Source organism: Monodelphis domestica, chromosome 5 (genome assembly GCF_027887165.1).
Source record: "Monodelphis domestica isolate mMonDom1 chromosome 5, mMonDom1.pri, whole genome shotgun sequence".
Taxonomy (NCBI): domain Eukaryota; kingdom Metazoa; phylum Chordata; class Mammalia; order Didelphimorphia; family Didelphidae; genus Monodelphis; species Monodelphis domestica.
In genome coordinates this window covers 163,047,373-163,063,368 of record NC_077231.1, presented here as the reverse complement: position 1 = coordinate 163,063,368, position 15,996 = coordinate 163,047,373, and the positions used below count along the sequence as shown (strand labels likewise).

General features: G+C 39.0%; 1 protein-coding gene and 1 long non-coding RNA gene across 19 annotated transcripts in view; one reads left to right on the top strand and one right to left on the bottom strand.

The window, feature by feature from the left end:
* Window positions 1-657, bottom strand: part of MAGI2 (membrane associated guanylate kinase, WW and PDZ domain containing 2) — a 1,718,964-nt gene extending 1,718,307 nt beyond the window's left edge. For all 18 annotated transcript variants that reach the window (XM_007504040.3, XM_007504032.3, XM_056800855.1 and 15 more), the window contains exon 1: window positions 6-657. In XM_007504040.3, coding sequence (XP_007504102.1) covers window positions 6-306 — 301 coding nt within the window. In that variant the 5' untranslated portion in view covers window positions 307-657. The remainder of the gene's footprint in view (window positions 1-5) is intronic.
* A 470-nt stretch (window positions 658-1,127) lies between these two features.
* Window positions 1,128-12,285, top strand: LOC103092610 (uncharacterized). Its single transcript, XR_472896.3, has 2 exons — window positions 1,128-1,257; window positions 6,722-12,285. It is a non-coding gene; the product is annotated as an uncharacterized LOC103092610 (long non-coding RNA).
* Window positions 12,286-15,996: the final 3,711 nt, after the last annotated feature.

Here is a 15,996-nt window from a genome sequence, read left to right as displayed (position 1 = left end):
CCTACCTTGCTTGACACACTTGAGTCGGATGGGATCCTTGCAGTGCTTGATCACAGCTAGCACATCCCTGATGGTGAGTCCAGCCACTGGAGTCTCATTTACCTCCAGCAGCAGCTCCTCGGGTACCAACTTGCTGCCACTCTCATAGGCCACCTTGCCGGGTTTCACCTCCCCCAGGTAGGGGAACTGTCCATTCTCAGCTCCCCCTTTCAGTTCAAAGCCCAGCTGGCCCTCCTGGTTCCTGCCAATGACACTCTCATGGACTTTGCTAGTCCAGTGGCTTTTCTTTTTCAAGCTTTTAGACATGGCAGTGGGGTCGTCTGCCCTGCTCTGCTCCGATTTCTTGGATTGTCCAGGAGGTGAGAGGTCTAGGAGTAGCTAGGGTAAAAAAGGGAAGACTTCGCTTTCCTTTCTCTCAGCCCCACTCCTTGCTTGCCCCCCCCCCCTTTTGGGGGGAAGTATGGAATGGGAAGTGGGAAGCGGAGGGGAAGACAAGCTAAGGTTGGGGTAAGAGAGCTTGGGGTGGTGTTTGGCGGCCGCTTGAATGACACTCAAGGCTGTGGCCCCGGCGGAGAGGAGAGCAGCGGTGGTGGCAGCAGCAGCCCGAGCAGAAGCTGCGCTGATGAGGGAAGGAGGGGGAGAGTGGGGGTGGGGAAAGGGAGAGGGGGGAGGGTTGAGATATTAGGGGTCACTAGCTCTGTGTGTGTGTGTGTGTGTGTGTGTGTGTGTGTGTGTGTGTGTGTGTGTGTGTGTGTGGTTAGCTGATATCCATGGCAGCTGCTGTGTGTGTACTAGTTGTACTGTAACTGGCAGCAGAGAAGAAGGGAGGTAGGATGGAGGAGGAGGAGGCGGAGGAGGAGGAGGAGGAGGAGGGGAAGGAGCGTCTGTTGGATGGGGAGCAGGGGAGGGGTTCTGGGCTGTTGCTTGAGCTCCCTCCCCTCCCCAGCTTGACCCGGTAGTGAAGGCTTGGAGAAAGGCAGGCTGGGTCCGCCTGGCAGCCTACCGGAGAAGGCGGGGAGCAAGCAGAGGCAAAGGGAGAAAAGAAGAGCGGCTGGCCGAGGGGAGGGGAGAATGGACAGGAAGAACTGGAGGAAGAGAGGGGCCCTGACAGCCTCTGGCCGGGGCGTCTTCAGCCCCTTCTGCGGGCTCCGCAGTTCTTATAGCTTGGCCTCGTCGTTCTACTCCAGGCTCCAGTTGAAGAAGTCGGGAGAGAGCATCCAAGAGCATCTGCAGCCTGGGCAGGGCAAGTCCTCTGGCGTGAGATTTCTGCAGGGAGAATGCGTCCGGACTTAGTAGGGAGGGAGGTGCTGCGAGCGGGGGGTGGAGGGGAGTTGGGGGGGTGGAAGCGGTTGATGATGGGAAGGCCAGAGGAGAGGCAGGCGGGGGTGGGGTGGGGGCGTCAGAGGTTTTTAGAGACAGGTGGAGAGACTGCCAATTCACTATTTAGAGGAGTTACCTATCTACCTAACATGTCCCTAGATTCAGAAACCGTTTAGAATTCTTTCTGGGAGTGAGAAAAAGTTAGAGATCTCAGGGATAGTTACTGTAGCTGCTGGGAGAGGATTAAAGCAGCCTGGAGTCCAGGCTAGCCAGCTCCGCCCCCAGGCCCTTTTGCCCTCTTTTGATTGCTGAAGTGGACCAGAGTAAATTGATTGAGGGAAGAGAACTCTTAAGAGTCAGGAAGTGGGCCACGGGAGGCTACTCCCTGGCAAGGTGTGCTGCCTTTACCTTTGCTTTCCACTTCTTTGGAGATTGGAGGAAAGGTGCCTTGAAAGAGGTCTGATGCCTATTAAGAAACATTAACTTTTTTTAACCTGTTAAAGTGCTGCTGTGATTACCCAGCAGCTCACCTTTAAAGAATGAAAAGGAAGAGAGAAACTCGCTCTCAGAGAAGGGTTAGAAATGAGTCACAGGAAAGAAAAGCTTAGATAGGGATGGAAGAAAAGAAATATTGTAGAAAATTTTATTTGGGGAGAGTGTAGTTGTTTCTTTAATACACAGCACAAAAATTTAAATGGAGTTTTTTAAACAATAGTAACCTCAGCGCTATTTGCAACTATACAGAAAAACATCCAATCAGTTATATTTTGGAAAAGTAGGAAGAAAAAAAGCCTTTTGAGATTGCCCTGAAGACAGGAACTATGTTTTAACAAAGCCTTGCATTATCTAAATAGGTTATGGATGCATGAATGGAATATTCATTTTAAATTCATTTCAGAAATTTTATGAAGTATTTATTATGGTAGAGTACAGTGAAACTGCTTTGGCTAGATACAGTGTTTATATCAGGTAAACTCTCTCTTCTCCTGCAGGTTATATTTTAGTGGTGGGATAAGATAGAAACATATAACAATCATCCAATGAATTGTACTATACATATTCTAAATAGTTATAAAGTCCAGCAAGAAAAACTGTTACTAGCAGCATACTCAGGAAAGCCTTGAAGATCTAGCAATTGAGTTGGTGTTTAAATAAATGACTACAAATTCAGAAATCAAAGTGTTAGATTAATTCTGATTAAGAGGTCATATTCATGTAAATTCAGGTAACAAAGAATAGAAGGGGATAGTACTAATATGATCTAATGCTAGAAAAGTCTGCTGGTAACAGATTATGAGATACTTAAACAGCAGGCAGGGGGCTTAGAATTTTCTTGGGGAAGTATTTATTAAAGACTTTTGAGGAAAGGTATGATATGATGAGGAATATACATAAGAAATTTTATTCTGAGAGTACTTTGTAAGATGGATTGAAGGGAAGAAAGAAGTAGTAGAGCAAATACTTGTCAAAAGACAAGAGCAGTAAGTAGCATAGTGAGATGGTAATAAGTGCCTCTTTTGGATAAAGGTAATGAACAGACTTGAGCACTGTTGCAAAGTTGATATCTATTGGTCATGAAGACTGATTGTAAATGAGCAATGAGGAAGAAGATCCAAATATAACCCTGAGGTTATGAACATCAGGAACAAGGATAAATGGTCATTTCATAGAATGTTAACTATGATTATTGTCAGAAAATATCTCATATATATGTATATATACATATATATATATATATATATATATATAAACCTCTAAATATATATATATAGGACACCACTCCTTTACTGTGCTTCACTAACTTGTCCCTCATTTCTCACTATCAAAGCAGGACATCTAGAGTCTTGGGAAAGGGTTAGTTTGGAAAATTTTCTAGATTTGCTTTTTTCTAAGGCATTCCTGATTCACAGCCCAGAATTTAGAACCCACATGTAAGAAACTCAAAATTTCTTTATACTTCAAATGCCTTGGAAAACATAAGGACAAACCACAAGAAATGCAGGCAAGGTTCAGAGACCGGACAGAGACAATAAGAGAGATACAGAAAGAGTAAAGATAAGGACAGGGAGAACCCTTACTCTAGGAGACTTTTTGTTTCTCTTTCCAAGATGCCAAATTGAATTATTTCCTAATAAAGGAGCAATCAGAGGATATCTTCCTTCTTTCTTCTACTTTTCCATGGAGTTACTCCAATCCTAGGGGAGCAAGTTATATTCCTTTTCGGGGGCAGGGGGAGGAGAGAGAGGATAATATCTGTTTATTTTAATATTTTTCCAGATTACATGCAGAGACAATTTTAATAATCACTTTTGACACTTTATAATTGATTTTCTCTCCTGACCACCCCCTCCTCTTCAAGATAGCAGTTAATAAGATATAGGTTGTATGTGTGCTATCATGTAATACATAATATCATGTTCCCTGTGTTATGAAATATATCTATATCACTTATACTAGAGAAAAATTCATGAAGGAAATAGAGTGAAACAACTTACACTATTTATTGGCCCTCTCACCTGTGACTCCTTTTGCTCAGTGGTTTCTCTCCCTCTTTCTATTTCAACCTCCTTATTACTTTACCCAAGTGTTAAAGGAAAGCCAGAGTAGTGCAAGAAATGAGTTATATTATAATTTCTGTGTTTGGGTTATTTACCTTTTAGAGAACAGAGCCAAGAGTAAAAGTAACAGTCAAAAGATAATGAGCTCAGTTTGGAAAACATTTAATTCGAGGTGCCAGTAGGACACTCAGGCAGAGATATCCTTTGGCAGCTGGAAATGTAGGTATAAATCTTAGAAGAGAGAGCAGGGCTGGAAATATACACTTGGGAGTCATTAACATAGACATGGTATTTGTAGGATTAAGTATAGAAAGGGAAGTGAAAAACTGGGAAGCCACTTAGTGGTCAGGAATAAAATGAGGAACAAGTGAAGGAGAAAAGAAGGAAGAAGAAAAGCAAGATTGTGTCTTGCTTCATGAATCAAAGGAAAGAGAGCATTCATTAGTGGGATATCAGCATACTGAAAACAGGTTAGGTGAAGAAGTTAAGTGATTTTAAAAAGGCCATTTGTGTGTGTGTGTGTGTGTGTGTGAGTGTGTGTGTGAGAGAGTGTGAGAGAGAGAGAATAATTTCAATAATTGGTTGTGGGCAAAGCCCTTGATTACAAGATTTGGAGAGTTAAGTATGAATAAATAGAGGAATCATATGCTCAAAATTATTTTTCAGAAATTTTCCTGAGAATAGAAAAAAGGGATGGGGTAGTAGTACCTGATTGAAATAGAAGTATAAAGGAAAGATTTTTTCTTTTGTTTTTGTTCATTTTGGGAACACCTTAGGAAACATCTAAGAATATAGACAGATGAGAAGAACCCAGTAAGACAATGAAGAGAAGAAGGAATAACTGCTGGAGCAAGGTGTTGAAGAAGATGGGAAAGAGTGGTGTCAAAGACACAAGTCACCAGAAAGAGGCTAAAAGACACAAAACTGAATGGGCCTGGAGTAGATAGGGATCACAATTTAGGACACAGTACTTCAGACAAAGATTGTATAAATAGAATTGAAGATCACATGTAATACAATTAGATTGCAATGTTATCAGAACTTAATCATAAGAACTCTTAGAGACTCAAGTTGCCCCAAATTTTGAAGTAGAATTTATAGTCAATGTTTTATAGTTTACTTCTTTGAAATTTTATACTGAGTTGTATTGTTGTTGTTTTTCCTTAATTCTCAAAATAAACTTTATGGATGATAGAGAATTGATCAAATGGGATACCTTCTTAAAGTTTTTTTTTGTCCTCTATTCTAGAGATCTGTTAGGAAGGTTAGTCCAAACATAAGCTTGGCAGAAAAGGTTGCTTAACATAAGTACATATCAGGAGATTCAGCTAGGTGGTATGGTGGAGAGAGTGCTAAATTTTGGAGTCAGAAAAAACAAAGTTCAGTTCCTGATTCAATCAGTTTTTTGAACCCTTGCCATCTGTCTTAGAATCAGAATTGTATATTGGTTCCAAGACAGAAGAACAGTAAGGATTAGAAAATGGTGGTTAAGTGACTTGTCCAGGGTCACACCACTAGGAAGTATCTGGATCCAGATTTGAACCCAAGACCTCGTATCTCTAGGCCTGGTTTTTAATCTTCACAGCCAATTAGTTACCTCCTCAATCACTTCTTTGATTAAGAGCAAGTCATTTAACCTCTATCAGATACAATTTCTTTGTCAGTAAAATGAAAATCATAATAATACCTGGAGTTGGTTTGAGGACAAAATGAGATAACAACTTTTAAAATCTTGAAGTGCTACATTAATTCTACTTGTTACTATTATTACCTTGAAAAGAACATGTTATTGTAGAGCAAGAGGAGGGAAGCCCAGTCAAACACACACACACACACACACACACACACACACACACACACACACACACACACAATGTGTTTCTCTTCCTACTGATTGTATGCCCATAGGTTAGTCACTTAAATCTGTTTGAGCCCCAGTATCTTCACCTATAAAATGGTAATCATAGCTGTAGATCTCACTTTACAGGGTCCTGAAGTTTAACTGAGGTAAGAGATGTAAACTGTTTAGCAAAGTTAAAACTGCTATTTAAATACCAGTTATTGTTAGTGAAGAAAAAGACATAGTATTAGGATTTTTTTTTTGGTGGGGAGGCTAATATGGAATAAACTTTAAGGATGATAAAAGGAAGTTTTACATCAAAAATTAAGTCAGCGTGTCATCTGCCTTTGATTAAGAACTGAATCAAAATGCCATCTCTAACATATACTGCCTGTGTGATCTTAGAAAAGTCATTTAACTTGGCAATGCCCTGTCAATATTCTAAGAGCATAAGTAGAAAAAGAGAGTTGTTAGGTCAAGAGTTTTCTAACCAATAGTTACATATTCTGGTAAAATCTCAGATCTAAATGGAAACTGGGGTTTTTCTCTTATCATAGGGTCATTGATGTAAAATTGGAAGGAATTTTAGAGGTAATTTAGTCCAACCTGCTCATTATAGAGATGAGGCAACTGAAGACAAAAGATGATACATATTCTGCCCTTTTACACAGATAGAGATAGACACAGAATTCAAACAATGTTTATCTGACTACAGTTCTGTTACTCTTTACATCACATTACCACATTTGTGTGCTTATCTGCTCATCACACACATATATATATATGATAAGCACACAAATATATGCCTATATATGTGTGTGTGTATGTATTTCTTTGGGCAATCAGGCCTAGAGATAGGAGGTCTTGGGTTCAAATATGGATCCAGATACTTCCTAGTGGTGTGACCTGAGTATAATCAATTTCTCTCTGACTAAATATCTGAGATGTTTTTCTGGATAATTGTTAATGAGGATTTAATATGTTATTTGTTTGCTTTTTTCAGCTGGCTGCAAATAAAAGCAGATCACCGAGTAATGGAAGTGACCATTATCTGAAGCTTCATTCTGACCATTATTTGACTACATGAGAATCAACACAACACTCAAATGACTATTCCTAATGGCCTTTCCATTTGCTTCCTTGTACTTTTGATCACTGTGAATGAATTCCATCACTGAGCACATCATGTCCAAAGGCCACTGTAATAAGCACTCTGGGCATCAGCAAATGAAGTTAAGGAAGCTTACAAAGTAATAAAGAAGACAAGTACACTATGTATTGGATATGTGCCAATAGCTATAAAGATTATTAAAGCAAACAGCTTAAATGACCTCAGATGCAAAGACTAAACGACCATGGTTCATTACCTTGCTTGCTTCTCATATACTTGCTGATGTGTTAAGAGCTTCAGGTGAAGAAGACCCCCATTTAAGCCACTGAATTAGGATTGAAGGATCAGCACAGATATAAGCCATCTGCCAAGTGTTTCATGATTGGTGACCATTAGTAACAAGTGCATGTGAGCATCTGTAGTTTCACATATACTCATACATAGAAACATGCAAATGAAAAACAGCACAAACCATAGATTCTCCTTATTCTTTTGACAGAAAACTGGTCATTTGAAAACCATTTATTAGCTATCCACCATGTGTCAGGCATTGTGCTATGTGCTATATACTCAAAGACAAAAATCACACCACCCCCAGCCTGCAAGAAACTTACATAATAACTGGGGATAAATATTGTAAATATATGGACAGTGGGCAATAATTGGAAATATTCCTGGTCCAACTGAAAACAAACATGAGTTCAGGTCCAGGCTTTCCCACTAATAAGTTATATGACCTTCATCATGTTATTGTCAAATCCCTGAGCCTCAATTTCATCATATGTAAAATAATGAAGCTGAACCTAGATTATTTCAGATCTAAAATTCAGTGATTCTATGAGGAAAACCAGAGGATAGCAGATATACCAAATCTGGAAATGTTGTGGAGAAAATCAGATTCAAACATAATTCTGAAGACAAGAAGAATTAAGGATTGGATTATTAATCAGTGGTTACTCTTCAATCAACCAAAATGATTCTGCTTACTGAAGGTATTCAGGATATTAAGGGATGCTGCTAAAAGTCCTCTATTAAAAAACAAGCAAAAGTATCTGATGTTATATCTGTGAAACAGGGGTCATTTCTTTGGATTATGATATTCTTCTCCAGAAATACCTATTATAATGTAACTTCTTTGCAAAATTCTCCTCATTTTGAATTATTTAACAATTAGAAAATCTGAAGGTAATGGGACATATTTAAATGACAATAAAGTGGAAAGAACTAGCATGAACCATTTCCATTAAAAAGAAGGTCTTGTACACACACAAACACATTCACACTTCATGTATTTATACATTCAGGACCCTGACAGGATATAAGTACCTGAAGTCAAGGTGGCTGCATTTTGGGGAGGGGAAAAAGAAAAAAAAACAAAATATGGAGGTAGAAGGCAAACTTTGTCTTTGGAATTCATGTACTGGAACATCTTTCTATTTTCAGAAAGAAGACTTTGTTGTTAAATATTCATATATTTTTGGTATAGTGGGAGAGAATGTTGAGTAGAGGAAGAGATTAAGTGTTTGACTTGGAATCAGGAAGATTTGCATTCCATTCTGCCTTATATACTTATTTGTCAAGTGATTCTAGGCATGTCCCTAACCTTTTGGGTCCCCAGTTTCTTCATCTGTAAAATGAAGCATTTGGACTCATTGGCCTCTTAAGTCCCTTCCAGGTCTACATTTATTATCCTATGTCCAAGATTCAGAAGGAGAAATAGTAGACACTGGTGATTTGTACATATTAGGAAGTTAATTGACAAATTGAACTTAAAGAAGGTATAGTGGACTGAACTCAGACCAAATGTGATTCTTACTAGCCAGGGCCAGTTAAAAAAACCTCTCTAAATCTCAGGTTTCTTTTGTAAAATGGGAATAATACTTGAACTAGCTACCTCACCAGTTTGTGAGGAAATACTCAAATGATCTGTGATATCATTAACATGGATGTTTCCTCCAACAGTGGAGATGGAAACCTATCCATACCTATTCATCCTGTGTAACTCTTGTACATTTCTTCCCATAAATTCACAATAGGAGGTCTACCCAAAATATAGGAGACCTTCCTTGTTTTCTCTAGAAAATGTAAGGATACCTGTGAGACCCTCATGGGCTTGCCGTTGGTTATCATTCATTTTCCACAAATAACTAAAGGGTCTTCTTTTTGATCATAGATTTCATTGACTGCATCATTTGCTGTAGCTCTTCTTTGTAATTCTTATGTTTTATGTGCCTTTGCATGTTTATACTAAAGCTCTACATGAAGTTAAGGTATGATAGCTCATGTATTTGCTAAATAACACTTCACCGTTACATAACATATAACATCTAATTCTTGAAAAAATTAAATAACTTTTTATTCAATTAGTAACTTCACTTAATATTGATATTTTGAATGTCATCCTTTGGTGAAAGAAATAACTGTGAAAATGCTTGAGATTAATTATACATTTAATATTCTCCTTCCCTTCACTTTAAAAGGAATAGCATGGCCTTTTTCAAGGAAAAAGTGTTCTTATGTTTATATAAAAAGATATAAATACATATCTCTAGATAGAGAGATAGATGGATGGATGCACAGATAGATATGTAGCTTGTATATAATAGGTGCTTAATAAATGCTTCTTTTTGTAACCATCTCCCCAACTAGGGTTTCATTGCCTATAGAAAGCCTTTCATAATGCCCATAGTTAGAGCTTTCTTTCTCTTTGAATTATTTTGTATATACTTATCAGTTTCCCAGTTTTATATTAACCCAACCTTTCCAGTAAAATATAATTTATTTAAAGGGAGGAGCTTTTCCCCCTTTGTTTTCCAAGTACTTAGGACAATATTTTACATATTATAGGTACTTAGTAAGTGCATGTTATATAGCAAGGTGATATATAAATTTATATTACTATAGTCATATATTTTTACAGAGAGGAAAAAAAACTGTGCCCTACAATATTGACATTGAGTTTTTGGAGAATATTTTTGTCATTTTGAAAGGATAAAAAATGTAAAAGGTTGAGTTAAAAGAAATCAAAGGAAAATTCCAATTCTAAATTAAATATCTACATACATACTTTCATATTATTTACTAAAATACTATGTAAATTGGTAATATTATAATTAAAGATATATATATATGTATATATATATGTGTATGGGGTGCTCAGGGAGGGGTAATATCTCTGGTATGCAGGGCTTGTCGTGCCCTCCTAGGGCAGCTCTCCAGCCTCTGACCTGACACCCAGCTCTCACTTATGGCTCCCAGTAGCTGCTAGCATGCGGCAGCAGCCACACTCTGGGCAACGGCTTCGACAGGCTGGCTAAACCTTGTGAGGGTAGCCATCGGGTCATCGACCCCTGGTGAACCAGGGCTTTGCTCACCCAGCATGTGAAGACTGCTTCGGCGGAACAGGCAGAAAAAACCAACAAGAAGGTTCAATGGCTGAGATGGCGATGCAGCAAGGCACTGTGGAGTGCTCAGGGCATGTTGGAGCACAAAAGAGAACATGGCCATCCAATGCAGCTGAGGAAGTCTCCAGGTGTAACGACTTTTCGTGCCAATGGACCCAGGCTTCCAACGCCGAGAGAGTGGGACTGTCTCTGTGCATCGACTTTTCCACTTAAATCTTCATGCACAGGTGTCTTTGTGCACAAAAACGCACAAAGACAATCGTCATCCTCGGTTCGAGAGACAACCAACATATATAACTTTATTGAAATTATTTGAATTCCAAATCACAATATTATTTACTTTTCTACATATTCTTTGAAATATTTTTTTATATAAGAGTCAACTCAAGGTTCATAAAAAAAGATAAAAATGTGTAAAAGGATACTTTTATGACTTTTTAGTTTGGGAGTTAATGTTTAAATGCATTTTTAAAAATGCTTGTGAAATACAATATTCCAGATGATCCTTGATTATTTCTGAAGGCTTTTCTTTATTTTTAAGTATGATCTTATTCCCACTTATCCTTTAATTGCCACCTTCTTCCTCCTATAATTCTCTTCCAAAGCTGTTCAGTTTTAAACTGGATTAAGGTTTGATAAAGTAAATTATTTGTAGGGCAAAACCTTTCCTGTTGACAAAGACAGTGGGAGACAAGCTGTCAAAATGCATTTTATAAAATCTCCTAAAGTAAACATTTGTAAGAGAGCCACTTAGACAACATAACAGCTCTAGAGTTTTATTCATTATAACTCACAAATGAATGAACGTGTTATAAGAAGAAATGTTAGGACTGGCCTTAGACATGGTTGTGGCTAGATAAAACTGAGAGAGACATGAGGTGTGATTTCATCCCCTTTTAATTTTCTATACTTAGTGGTGTTTGTTCACTATCCCCTGTCAGAGATCCAGTGGCTTCATGCCCTTCTTACATCTACCCATTAAAACATTTTCTGAATATATTTTCTAGTATTTAGACATTTGTGTTTAATATGAATTAGTTTGCCTTTTTATCACCTCTACACATATTTTAATTCAGTAATGTTCTGTTCAAGTAATTTCAGCTATCACCCCATACATTGGTGAATATTTGTTTTGTTTCATTTCTTAGTCAGAAATCTATATTCATATAAGGGAAACTAATTCCTAACCAGCCCTGTCCTGTGCAGAAATAAGCATGGCAGTCCTCCTCTCCTATATCTTCCCTCTCCGTAAGACTCCCCCTCCTCATTATTCTTTATCCATAAAAACTCATGTATATACCTGATGAAACCAATCAGTGTTATGATAATAGTTGTCAATTATGTTGGGGTTTGATTTGTTTGGCCCCTTAAGAAAACCTTTCTAGAGATAAAACATTTTTTCAAATGGGTTATTTGAATGGTGAGGATTTTAAGAATTGTAGCAAACCAATGTAATAAATATTGTATGTGTGTATGTTCTCCCCCTTACTCCCATTAAATCACTCCATAAACTACCTACCCAATGGGTCTGTTTAATTAATTTACCCTTATAAGTATCTTAACACTGACATGTCATTTAAAAACATTTTGTATCTCAAAAGCTTAAATACCTGTTTCTACAGCCACATTAAGACGTATAAATTTGTGTAAACTGATTAAGAGGACTGCCTGGGCCAAAAGCAACAGTACCCAAAGACAAATCAATAGTAATGCTGGAGCAACAAAGCCATTTTTGGACCAAGCTTCCTGGGCCTAAAGGAGATATTCCTAGAAAATTCCAGGAACAAACAGCGTCTGGTCCTGGGTTTTAGTAAAAGCTTTGTAGCCATCTCATTGCCCCTCATTGGCATTATGAATTATATGGATTGTGCAGACCCAGGGAAAGAGGATCAACTCCAAGTTGGAATGGGGACTTCAAGGCCAATCTGGGACACTATATAGGTCCCCAAGAGATGTGGAACTCATTAGAAAAGCAAATGTTTGTTGTTAATGTACATTTCTGTTACTCTTTTGTGTTTTCTATGAAGTGAAATAAAGCTTGTGAATTCATTATGTATTAGACTTTTTTAATTAAAGCTGAGACCCCTTTTTTTTTATTTTCTGCTATATGCCAAGACATAACAAAATTTCTTATGCATCAAGGGAAGCCAAATGGAAAGGGTGAAATCATTTAAATTCTAATTTTCCCTAAGGAAATTCACCCTGAGGAGTAAATGATTTACCCATGATCACACAACCAGAAAGTATTTGACATGAGATTGAAATTTTCAGGTCTCCTAATTCAAATTAAGGAAACGAGTAGTTAAAGAAATCTTTGGTTTTATTCATTTTTTTTGGATGAGAAAAAAAGCACCATCTTTTTTATCATCCAGTTTTCTCAAAGGAACCTGAGCTTCTAGGTCATCCAGCTGAGGCAAGCAGTTTATCCACCGAATCCCTCAAGAGTCTTGAGCCACAACATCGCAGTAGTTACCTATTCATCTAAACCCTCCATATACAGTTTAACACACAAGATCCATAGGAATATAACTAATTCTTTATGGAAAGCATGTACTAAAGAGTCTTTATCTAGTTAAAAATAATTATGTCATACCCCCATGCACTCTCATTCTGATTATATTACCACAATGGATCTAGGATCTCCTCAGAGGGTATTTCATTCATTGATGCAGATACAATCTATGCTTTCAAAAACATACTTAAAAAATATGTATTAAATATCTACAGTGTTCACTTCATGTATTTTTTCATCCTAAGATATTCTTGTCCATGTGAAATAGGGCTACCAACTACATTTGAAGGCCAGTCTGTATGAATTATTACATTAGTCACCAGAATTCTCTCCAAATAAGTGATCATATGAAAATGCAGCATTGACTCTGGGGGAGAGGGTTCACATGTACACAGGACAATTTATTAGAAATATTTCAGGGATCCAAGGCGACAGGGGAGTAGCAGGGTAATCCTAAAGCTGCTCTAATTTCCTAGCAAACCAATCATTACAAAGAGTCTCAAAAGGACAGAAGTCAAAGGAGGACAAGTAAAGGGACTCTTCCACTGGACTCAGCGTGAGAGGTAGGTAGTAAGAGGAGATTTCAATGGTATAAGAGGGTAAAACTGCACAAGGAAAAGCAAAGGCTGACCACCTCTCTCCCTACACCTACCTTGCCAGAGGCAAAGCCAAGACCAGGGCTATCTCCAAGTTCTAGGGGACTGGCTACACTAAAGAAAAAGCATCACAGACTAACCCCTAGAGGTTCTAGGCTCTGGCAGTGAGATTTAAAGCTTAAGAGCACTGGACTCATTCCCAGCAACAGAGGCAGCAAGGGCAGGAAAGATAGCTCCAGGGCAAAACACTGCAAAGCATTCTATACCTGGAAATCCCAGGCCCTGGAGGTGAGGTTCAAAGCTCCAGAGCACTGGCCTCACACAGCAGCAGAAGCAATAGGCATCCAGGCAGCAGCAGAAGCAGCCATGGGCAGCAGGGGCAATATTGAGTATAGCCTCAGGGCCAAACACTTTGAAGCCTGCTATATCTACAAAACAAAAACACTGCAGATCTACCCCTGGAAATCTCAAGCCTTGGAGGTTAGGGTAAAAAATATGAGCTCTCTCAGGCCTCTAACAGGGAAGGGAAGATAGCCCCAAAGCAAAACCCTGTGAGATTGAAGCTAAAATAGAAATGACCAGTGGGAAATGAGTAAACATCAGCAAAAAAAAAGCTCTTGATCCTGGAAAATTTCTTTGGGGAAAAAAGAACATAAAACTGAAGCAACAGAAGAGGGTGAAAACCAAGGAAACACATGTAAACTGCAAAAAGAAAAAAGTGGGGGGATTGGTTTCAAGCTCTGAAGGCACTCAAAAAGGAGTTCAAGAATGAAGTAAGATAAAAAGAATAAAATTGGAAAGAAAAGTGGGGAAAAGAAATGAAAGTATTACAAAAAGAAAGTAACAGCTTAAAAGGTAAAATTGACCAAATGGAAAGAGACACAGATATCAAATGAAGTAAAAAGCAGATTAAAAACCAGAATTGACCTGCTGGAAAAACAGGCAAAGTTCATCCGTAACAAAAGATCAAGAATATCAAGGGAAATAATGAAAAAGAAAAAAATTAAGGATAGAGGCCTAGCAGTACCAGATCTTAACTGTATTATAAAGCAGTGATCATCAAAACAATATGGTTGGTACTGGCTAAAGGTTAGAAGGGTGCATCAATGAAATAGACTCAGGGTAAATGACCTTTAATGACCTCAGTAAGCTAGTGTTCAATAAACCTAAAGATCCCAGCTTTTGGAGCAAGAAATTTGACAAAAAATTCTAGGAAAATTGGAAAACAGTATGGGAAAAATTAGGCGTAGATCGATCAATATCTCATGCCCTGCCAAAGTAAGATAAAGTTTCAGATGGAAGTCCAGCAAAGTCCACTCCATGCTGCCATTTGTCAGAGATGGCTACATAGATAACCACTCTGAGTGAAGAGAGCTTGAGATTCAGGAGCTTCACATGATAGCTTTTCAAGATCCCTCCAAGCATAACCACCCCATCCTTCAATTGGCCCAAGCCTCCATATATCATATGTATGTGACCCCTACCAGTTAGAAGCCTCACCCAACAGGTTGGCAGACACAGACACATGACTCTGTGACACATGATTCTTATGGGTCCTCATTGTGCTGTCTTCCAGGATTGGACTTCATTGGAGGTCCCCCAGTGTGTACCCTAAAACTCTAATCCTCAGCATCCCATGTTCCTTCTCACATTATGTGCTGACATAGTGTGATAGAGACATGAAGAGAGAGAAGTTTTGCAGGACAAGCCAAGATGCAAGAGTCAAGGCTGGGGACCTGTCTGTCAATCAAGAAGAAGGTTCCAAATGGAATGTTCCCAGGAAGAGAGGCAGTTAAGCTGGCCAGGGGGAGAAACTTGTGACTTTGTCTGTCTCTTTGGCTCTGGGCAGTTGAAGCTGACCAGGGGAGAAACTTTGGACTTTGTTTCCCTCTCAGAGAGTTGAAGCTGGATGAAAGGACCCTTGAGGGTCTTGGCTTGACTTTGAGTTATTTGACCAAAGGAGGATCTGATTCTGTCTCTCTCTGAGATTTGACTGACCTACAGTTGGAGGAAAACCAGGCTGAAGGAGAGATTTTGAACTTTGTTTCTCTCTAGGGTTAAGCTGAGAGACCTTGCTGGCTTTGTGAAGAAGAAAGATTTTAAACAGTTATCCTCCATCTCTCTAATTGTCTCAGAGTCACAGTTGTAACTGGACTACTTTCTCAAACCCTCAATTCTCCCTCATTTTAGATTAGGGACATCCTCATCCCTCTTACCTCAGTTTTCCATCCTGTTTCACAATAAACCTTCTGACTTGAAAAAGGAAAAGAAAAGAACATCTTTGTAGTTCACTCAGGGGGGAGGGAAGAAGCCAAAGGCTTCAAGAAGAACTGGGAGGTGAGGGAAGCAGGAAGGAGAGGGTTGGAGAAGGGACAGAGTGAAGGGGGAGGAGGTTAGAAAGATATACTGATCCATTAGCCATCAGTAGGGATCAGTAGGGAAACCCCAGAGCATTCCCCAGAGCAGTTCCCTTGTTTACCATCATCCCTGTACTAGCATCCCTCAACATTTATCATTCATAATCACTTGACATCCTTTCAGCCAGCTTCAACTCCCAAAGAGAGGGAAACAAAGTCCAAAGTTTCTCCCCTGGTCAGCTTCAACTGCCCAGAGCCAGAGAGACAGAGACAAAGTCACAAGTTTCTCCCCCTGGCC